General features: G+C 58.8%; 1 protein-coding gene across 3 annotated transcripts; it reads right to left on the bottom strand.

Annotated features, from left to right (window-relative positions):
- Positions 1-6,577, bottom strand: GMPPA (GDP-mannose pyrophosphorylase A). Of its 3 annotated transcripts, XM_036493070.2 has the most exons (14): positions 6,328-6,577; positions 5,755-5,812; positions 5,434-5,531; positions 4,128-4,231; positions 3,783-3,969; positions 3,418-3,477; positions 2,581-2,711; positions 1,938-1,952; positions 1,526-1,660; positions 1,310-1,407; positions 1,074-1,120; positions 818-910; positions 515-683; positions 1-292 (listed from the first exon to the last, which is right to left on the bottom strand). In XM_036493070.2, the coding sequence occupies exons 2-14, from the start codon at positions 5,792-5,794 to the stop codon at positions 192-194; spliced, it is 1,278 nt and encodes a 425-aa protein (XP_036348963.1). In that variant the 5' UTR covers positions 5,795-5,812; positions 6,328-6,577; the 3' UTR covers positions 1-191. The 3 variants fall into 3 exon arrangements, with proteins under 3 accessions (XP_036348963.1, XP_004576854.1, XP_058521042.1); XM_004576797.2 differs by lacking the exon at positions 1,938-1,952 and having other exon boundaries at positions 6,328-6,576; XM_058665059.1 differs by lacking the exon at positions 5,755-5,812 and having other exon boundaries at positions 6,328-6,576.
- Positions 6,578-8,489: the final 1,912 nt, after the last annotated feature.

Below are 8,489 nucleotides of genomic sequence, written 5' to 3'. Positions count from 1 at the left end.
TCCAGGTTCACAGGGGTTTATTAGGGAGTGAGGACAGAGGCCAGGAGCCCTGGCCAACCATACAGCTCCCCTTCTGGGAAGATGCTGCCTAGCTCCCTCACATCAGCCTTCTAGAAGGACACAGGCCAAGCAGGCAGCATCCTCAAAGCAGGGGTCCTCCTGGCAGCCTGCCCCCACCTCCCGCCCCACACTCAGAGGATGATCTGGTTGGTGAAGCTGCGGCTCAGCTCCTTGTGTGGCAGGACGATGGAGTTCAGGATGAGCACCTCGGCAGGGATCCGGACGCGGCAGCCTGCAGTGTGGACAGGGACCAGGGGACTTGGGGAGGCCCAGGGGGGGTGGGGCTTCCTGCCCTGGGGGCCTCCCCCAGGGCCCCACCCACAGGAGGAGCAGGGTCAATGTACCAGACAACACACACCTACACACCCACCCATAGGGATCTGTGCTCCCAGCAGCCTGTGGGTCCCCACATGCAGCAGATTCTCCAGCCCCCAATGCCCCCTGGGGGCTGTACCCAGTATGGTGATGGCGGGCAGCAGCTTGCCATCCTTGAAGAGGCTCTCACTGTCCATGCGGGCTCGGGGGTCATTGGGGTTGGGGTCATTGGGGGTTCCCTCCACACGGGCCCAACGCCCCACGGTGCTCCCCCAGCCGACGATGCTGTGCAGCACACACGTGTGCTCCTGCCAACCGGACAGGGGTGAGATGAAAGGCAGGGAGGGAGGTGATGGCTGGAGCAGGGTGGCCTTCACTCTGCTCTGTTCTGAGGCGGGAGTGGGGATGGCTGGACCCTCCCTCCCAGCTCCGGGGTGCACACCTGCAACGTGGCTCCATGCAAGACGATGCTCTCCCGGAGCCGCACGCCCTCGCCCACGGTCACCCCCTTCCCGATGGAAACATTGGGGCCCAGCTGTGGAGAAGAGTGCAAGCCAGGAGCCTGGGACATGCCCACGTGCAACCCCCCTCCCGGAAGAGACAGGACAGAGGCCCAAGCTGCACAGCCAGCCCTGTGCCACCCACCAGTCTGGACAGCCCCCATTTTTCTCCCCAGGCTGGGCTTGCCTACTGCTTACCACAGCTGATGGGGCCACCTTAGCTGTGGGGTGGATGTAAACATTTCCTAGAAGCAGAAAAGAGGACCTAGTCCCAGGATCCCAAGCTCTGTCTGGATTGGGGGTGGGGTGGGTGGGGACAGAAATGGACCCCTCCTTTGGACCTCAGCTCAGGGCTGGGGAATCAAGGCTCAGAGGGTGGGGAGTGGGGGCATTTGGCAAGGAGACCAAGGTTAAGAAAGGGGACAGGTGGGTACCTCGGATTCGTGGTCCCCCTGGGCTGTGCTTGGCTAGCCTTTCTGGGTGCGTGATTTGGTAGCGGCCCAGATAGAGGCGTGAGGCATACAGGGCTGAGCTGGGGGTCAAGGGGGATAGAGGGCTCAGAGTCAAGCAGGGAGGACCTGTGTCCTTACCCCAAGGTCTCAGTCCCCCATCCCCAGCCGCCTGTCTCTCCTCACCACTCCCCTACACACCCTGCAGACTTGATCTGGCTCCAGATGCCCTCTGTGAGGTGCACGTAGATCTGGCCCTGCCCGGCCAGGGCTGAGAATACGTCCTGCTCCAGGCGGATGGTGCCTGCCCCCGGCCACGAGCCTGGGGAATCCTCCCTGTGAAGCATCAGGGTGCCTGCCATCAGATACCCAGCAGAGCCGCAACTCCCAGGGTCAGGAGGCTGAGGGTGGCCCCCACCTGTACAAGGGGGCCACTCCAGAGGGCTGCTCACATCCCTAGCATTCTACCCCCTCATCCCCAGCTTGGAGCGGTGGGCTTTCCCAGGGACATCTCAAGTTAGACCAACTTCCCATTCTGGCCTCCAATTCCACACATTCCCACCACCTCCAGCCACCCGCCCCTGCTTGGATGGAATGAAACACACAGACTCACCCCAAAGCAAGGCAGCTGGTGAGGGCAGAGACAGTCACAGAAAGAGAGGGCGAGAGAGGAAAAGGAAGAGAGAGAGAGAGAGAGAGATGGTAGAGATGCCAGCTCAGCAGAAACAGAAAAGCCAGGAGAGACGGAGAGAGCAGAGACGGGTGGAGTGAGACGTGTCTATGAGCGAATGAGGCGTGAGATGGGAGGGCGGGGGCTCCAGGGAAGGGACTGAGCAGGGTTCTAGGACTCTGCCTTGCATGGACGCCTCAGCCCAAGTGTGTGTGTGTGTGTGTGTGTGTGTGTGTGTATGAGCGTGCATGTGTGTGTGTCTGCACTCGGGAGTGTGTGCACCCAAGTGTGTGCGGCCGTCTGCTCTGCAAGACGTCTCTGGGCGGCACAGGGCTTGAGAGAAATGGACCAGAAGGGGAGTGGGCAGGCGGTGGCAGAAAAGGAACTGGGATGGATAAAGAAGAGGGACAGAATGAGGTTAGAAGGGGAGGGGCATTGGCAGCTGGGCTGGAGAAGCTGAGGAGGAGAGGGGGAAGGCAGCAGGGTGGGAGCAGGTTGGATGGAGTCTGCAGGGATGGGGCAGGTGGAGGGGAGATGGTTTGTGCCTGGGACTTCTGGGGTTACAGGGCCATGCGGCCTGCCTCACAGTTGCCCATCCTGCTGATTACGCTGGAACACATCCCCAAGTGGCTTCAGGGCTTCCGGGGAGAAGAGATAGATGCCGCAGTTGATGATGTCACTAATAAATGTGCTGGGTTTCTCCACATAGTGCAGTACCTGAGGACAGAACAGGCCGACCGGCCAGGGTGTACTTCCTAACCTGCCACAGCCTGGCTCTGAAGCCTCAGCCGACTGCCCTTCACCTTCACCTTCAAGACTAGCACCCCACGCTTTGCCCTGCTCCCCACCTCCTGGTATGCCCAGGACTCACCTGCTGCATGCCTGTGTCCATTTCTGTGCCCGGAAAACCCAGCTAACAGTGTCATTTCCCTATGGGTCCTCTCCTGCGCCCTTGGCCTCTGGCCACACCTTGCCCGTGGCAATGTCACTTGTAAGGCTGAACTTTGGATGTGGTCTCTCCCACTCAACCGAGGGTTCCTGGGAGACAGGACTTGTTCCTTGGTCCTGTCTACCTCCATAGCTGAGGCTACCTTATGTCACTTCCTGCTCTATACCATGGTATGTGCTGTCTCCTCTTTCTAACTCAGCTCAGACCTGGCTTTCCTGAGGAAGCTCTCCTCATCCCCACCTGGGCAAGGCTGGTTGGCCCCCTCTAGTGTCCCTATAGACCCTCCCCGCCATGTATGAGAGCCTCACATCTGCATACATGGTCTCTTCCCCTAGCCCATCTCTTAAAGAGACATGACAAATGGGGGCCAGCTGGGGCCCATCCCTCATGTATAGTTGCAGTCTGCTCTAGAGGCATGGGGTGAGGGAGTGACAACACCCAGAGAGGGCCTACCCAGCCCCTCTCTGCCCCTACCTCATGTGTCTGTGGGTTCTCAACGATGCAGCCATAGTTGAGGGACTGTGTCCTGTTAGCCTGAAAGACAGACACGGTGAGACTATGACCCGCCCGCTCCAGGGCAGCCAGATTTTGCCTGTTCTGTCTCTCTCCGCATCTCAGCCACTGACTGCGCTCGGTGGGGCTGAGAACTGACAGATGCCCTCCCCTCTCTTAGCTCCAGAACTGCTGAGGCGTTGGGCTCACCAGCGACACCTTTGTGTCTGCCTGCCAGTGCCACTCTTCCCGCCTCCATGGCCAAGACAACTCCTCCCTGCCTGGCACCTGCATCCCAGAAACCACTCTGGATCGCCTTTCACTCCTACCACACCCTGACCCCTCACCGTGGTGCCAAGGAGCAGGAAAGGAGGGCGCTGGCGTCTGTGGGCTTCCAACATAGCATTCAGGGGGAAGTCGGAGCAGACATCAGCATTGAGCACGAAGAACGCCTCAGGGCCTCCAGCCAGGATCTGGTCCCGGAAATGGTAGAGACCACCCCCGGTGCCCAGGGGAGCAAACTCCTGCAGGTACCTGTCCCCAAAGACCCCACAAGGTTGCAGGAGTCAGGAGCCAGGCCCCACCCTTCCCCCCAGGAGCCCAAGGGATCAGTCCATGGAAGAATCCTCCCAGTCCAGCTCTGGCCAGTGTTGGCTCAATCACTTTTGGGAGCTCAGGGCATATTTGCACACCTGACTGGAAGGTGAAACTCTTGCTGGGCGGCTTCGAGGAACTGGGTCAGGGCCTCATCAGGCTGGTAGAAGCCAATGAGCAGGATCTCTTGCATCCCAGGTACCTGGGGTCAAGGGAAGAAGCGGAGGGGAGGGATCACTGGGGCGATCCCTGGGGAGAACACAGTACCAGCTGAGGGGTCCCTGGACACACTTTGGCCCTCTGGCCCATTTCTTCCTCTGGACAATGTGGCTGTCTGAGGAAGTTCTGGCCCTGATTATTCAAGCTTTCATTATTCCCACCACTTACCCCAATCCATTGGGGTTCAATGTAGGAAAGACCTTGCCTACTAAACTGCATTCAAAGATGATCCATTTCTGTTTTCCTCCCATTTTCATGACCTGCCAGTCTAACCTTGAGACTGTGAGCTAAGGGGACACCCTTTATCAGGGTCACTGAACATGAGGGGTCAGGGACTAGGGTCCGGGAAGGACTCTGCCAACAGCATCTCTAGCATCGCCTAACCTGCACACATACCCATTTCACAGATAGGCAAACCAAGGCTCAAAGTGGGTGTGGAATCAGTTCCAGAGTTCACAGTGGAGATTGGCTCCAAAGCAAAACATGCTTGTCCCAACAGCAACGGCAATAAAGAAACAAGCAAGAGCGCAAATTCTGCATTTTGTTATCACAAATTATGCCCTTTAGGAGGGTTTCATTTATTTTTTTAACTTAGTATTTATTATTTTCCATGCTGTCTTTAAACAAGGTCACTAAGAGCTGACAGGAAGCAGGTAGGTCATCAGTTGGGAGGCCTGAATCCTGTACCAGAGTGCCTGGTTTGAGTCCTGGCTCTGTTTCTGATCCAGCTTCCTGCTCATGCGCACCCTGGGTGGCAGTAGGTGCTGGTGGTACCCATGTGGGAGGTCTAAGTTCTAGACTTCTGGCTTCATCCTAGGCCAGCCCTGGCTATTGTAGACATGTGATGGTGGTAGGGTGGAGGGGAGTGAGCAGATGAAAGAGCTCTCTATATTCCTGTCTTTTAAAGGAATATGAAAATAAATATAATTGTAAAAAATGGTCTCTATGATTCCTGTCTGATCTCACATTGCATGCTTTAAGAGTTTAAACTGGAGGAAGAAGGGGCCAAACAGAGTGCCTTGGTAAGGACAACTGCACCACGCAACTTGAGGGGGTGACACTCACAAGCACCTACACGGAGCAGCCCTTGGAGTTCCACCTGCTGTTGGCCAAAGGCGAAACAGCAGAGAAGAAGGAGCTGTGAAGGAGGGAAGCCAGGTCAGCAAGGGGCGCTGGCAGTGTTACCTGGGCACAGGCCTCAATGTGGTGCTGAATCATAGGGACCCCAGCCACAGGAAAAAGCGGCTTGGGCACCTCAAAGGACAAAGGCCGGAAACGAGTCCCTAGGGGAGGAGAGAGGAACACAGCTGAGCCTCCAGCAGCCTGCCACCCTAGCCTACCTCCTCCTCCAGGTCCAGGGCCCAGCCCACCTCCTCCTCCTCCAGGCCCATGGTCCAACCTACCTCCTCCTCCACCAAGCCCCAACCCACCTCCTCCAAGTGGTTCCTCCTCCTCCACCCACAAGTCCCTGCCCACCTCCTCAGCCTCCACCCCCAGGCTTCTCACCCTTCTGCGGGCCTCCAATCAGGATCACGGCTTTGAGCATGGTGGCGCTTGCTGCTACCTAAATTTCAAGTCCCAACAGAGAACTCAGCCTCAGATGGCATACCCCGCTCAAACCCTGATCCCCAAATGCTAAGACTAGCCCTTCCCCAAGATGTGATCCCGGATAGCCTCCCACACCCTACACCCTTCCCACCAGCTTCGGCTAACCCTTCAGACCTCCTGAAAGCCACACTCTACAAAGTGACTTCTAAAAGCCTTCCACAAATTCAGGGACTCAGCGGACTTCCCGAACTGGGACTCCAAACCTTAAACCCACAAATGACCAAATGTCCCACCTTCCTTCTAAGTAGGAACCCCTGAACCCCAGTGAACTGCGAATTTTGAACCGCAATTGCGGAGTCCCAGACACTTTAACTTCAAACCGAACCCTAAGTCCTAAGGAACGCGGATCAGCACTCGAAGAGCCCCCCTATCCTAGCAAAACGTCTCCTCACGCGTGTGCTGAACGTGAACCCTCCCATGCCGAACCCAAAATCCAGAAGGTGCCCCTGGCATCCCAGACACGGGACCTACCAACCCCTCGCGTGCCAACGCTGACGACCGATGCGCGATCCCTGGACTGTGCCCCTCTGAACCCCACAGCTGACAGTAAACTTGAGTCTGTCGTAGCGAAGTTTTGGGGAGAGGAACACAGGAGCGGACGCGCAGAGAACCAGGCGGGACCTCCGAGCGAGCCCGTCCTCCTCTTGAGGGGGTGTCAGCTGCTCCCTTCCCCTCCCGCTGCCCCTCCGCAGCTCCCTTTGCCCCTAGCACTCCCGTATTCCACCTCTGCCGCCAGCTACCGCTGGCTCCTTCCGCGCACGTGTCTTCTCGCTTCTCGCGAGACTTCCTCCACAGGGTCTGCCGGGAATTGTAGTTCTGAAGCTACTTCCCAGCTCCGTCTCACTTCATAAGGGAGCATCTCTGTGCAATGGGCCAAGCGATGGAGGGAGTTGGGTCTGAATGAGAAGGGCGGAGCCTGAGAAGCGGAGGCTAGAATCCTGAAACTGGGATCCTAGGGGTCCGAGAATGGGCCCGGGATGGCGACAGACTGGGACACTCGATGCAGGACAAATCCGACTACAGGGGGCGTGGCTAGACAGGGAGAGCGGGACCTCCAGGGGCGTGCTTTCAGGTCTCCTAGGAGTGGGGACCACAGTGGGTGTGGCCAGGCGCAGAGGGGCGGGGCTCCAGGGGAGAGGCTTCAGGTGTCGGAGCGGAAACGACAGGAGGCGTGGCCTCCAGGGGGCGTGGCCTCCGGGCAGGGCTTGAGGACCGCAGGCGGAGTCACAGGTTCCCGGCCGGGCCCTCTTAGAAAAGAAGTGTCCCACCAAACGAGAAGGGTCTGCAAAACACCGCCCTGGCCTGGGCGGTCTCCAGACGTCCCTCTGATCCAACATTCAGGGACTTCTGTATGACCCGCAATAAGAGTGCTGGTAGTACCCGCCACTGAGTGTGGGGTGTCAGGACAAAGGGGGTTCCTTTCAGGCCTCGTCCCCACAGGCAAAATGCTGATCCGTGGCCAAGCTGTGCTCCGTGTGCACCTCGTACTGGCAGGCTTGACCCAGCGGACGCTCAGCGTCCTGGTGCCGCAGCCGACCTCGAAGAGCTCCCCGGAGGGCAGGGGCACTCGCTGGTCAGCCGGGTCCCCGAGACCCTCAGCGCCCCAGCCAACCCTCGTGCAGTTCCTGGGCCCGGGCCTGAGCCCCGCCCCGGCCGCAGAGCCCAACGCTCCACTGTGGTCCTGCTCCGTGTCCTCCCTGTTCTTGGTCCAGGCCGGGTCCGGCGCCCGCTGTCTCTTATTCTCCGCATAGTTGTCCCCACCGTGCCTTTGCGTGCCCTAACATTGCCGGGGCTGTTTGCTGGGACTAGAGGAAGAGGAGGGGAACGCGACGCAGGGAGGGTAGGACTTTCGCCCTACCAGCTGAGGTTCGACCCTGCGGAGGGTGTGGCTCTAGGCGAGTCCTTCAAATCTGTTTTTTTTTTAAAGATTTTATTATTATTGGAAAGCCGGATATATACAGAGAGGAGGAAAGACAGGGAGGAAGATCTTCCATCCGATGTTTCACTCCCCAAGTGAGCCGCAACGGGCCGGTGCGCGCCGATCCGAAGCCGGAACCAGGAACCTCTTCCAGGTCTCCCACGCGGGTGCAGGGTCCCAAATCTTTGGGCTGTCCTCGACTGCTTTCCCAGGCCACAAGCAGGGAGCTGGATGGGAAGTGGAGCCGCCTGGATAAGAACCGGCGCCCATATGGGATCCCGGGGCATTCAAGGCGAAGACTTTAGCCGCTAGGCCACGCTGCCGGGCCCAGAAATCTGTTTTTATCTTACCATTTACTCCGGCTTTGCGCTGTCGGGGAGGGGAGGGAGGATCCAAGGGGTGGGGCAGCGGTCTGGGCCAGAGGCCCCAGCTGATTTCTCCAGCTGAGTGGGGCCGGATGACATGGTCGGGAGGGAGGAACACACCGGGTCAGCACGGCTGTGTGTCCCAGGCAGCGCTGTGGGTGAGATTGCGGGGGTCCAGTTCCCACTGGCTGCGCCCAGTGGCGATTGCCCCGGGCTGGTTAGGGCCATCCACGCTCGGGGGATTCTGCTGCTGCTTTGTGCCCTGCGCTGGCACGGGGAGCTGATATCCTCTACAAGGGCGGGCGCTGAGTTGGAGGGCTGGCCAAATGGGTTGGTGACATCGATGCTGC

This window comes from Ochotona princeps, chromosome 5 (genome assembly GCF_030435755.1).
Source record: "Ochotona princeps isolate mOchPri1 chromosome 5, mOchPri1.hap1, whole genome shotgun sequence".
Taxonomy (NCBI): domain Eukaryota; kingdom Metazoa; phylum Chordata; class Mammalia; order Lagomorpha; family Ochotonidae; genus Ochotona; species Ochotona princeps.
The sequence above is the reverse complement of the archived record's forward strand: the minus strand, read 5'-3'. Positions and strand labels throughout refer to the sequence as shown.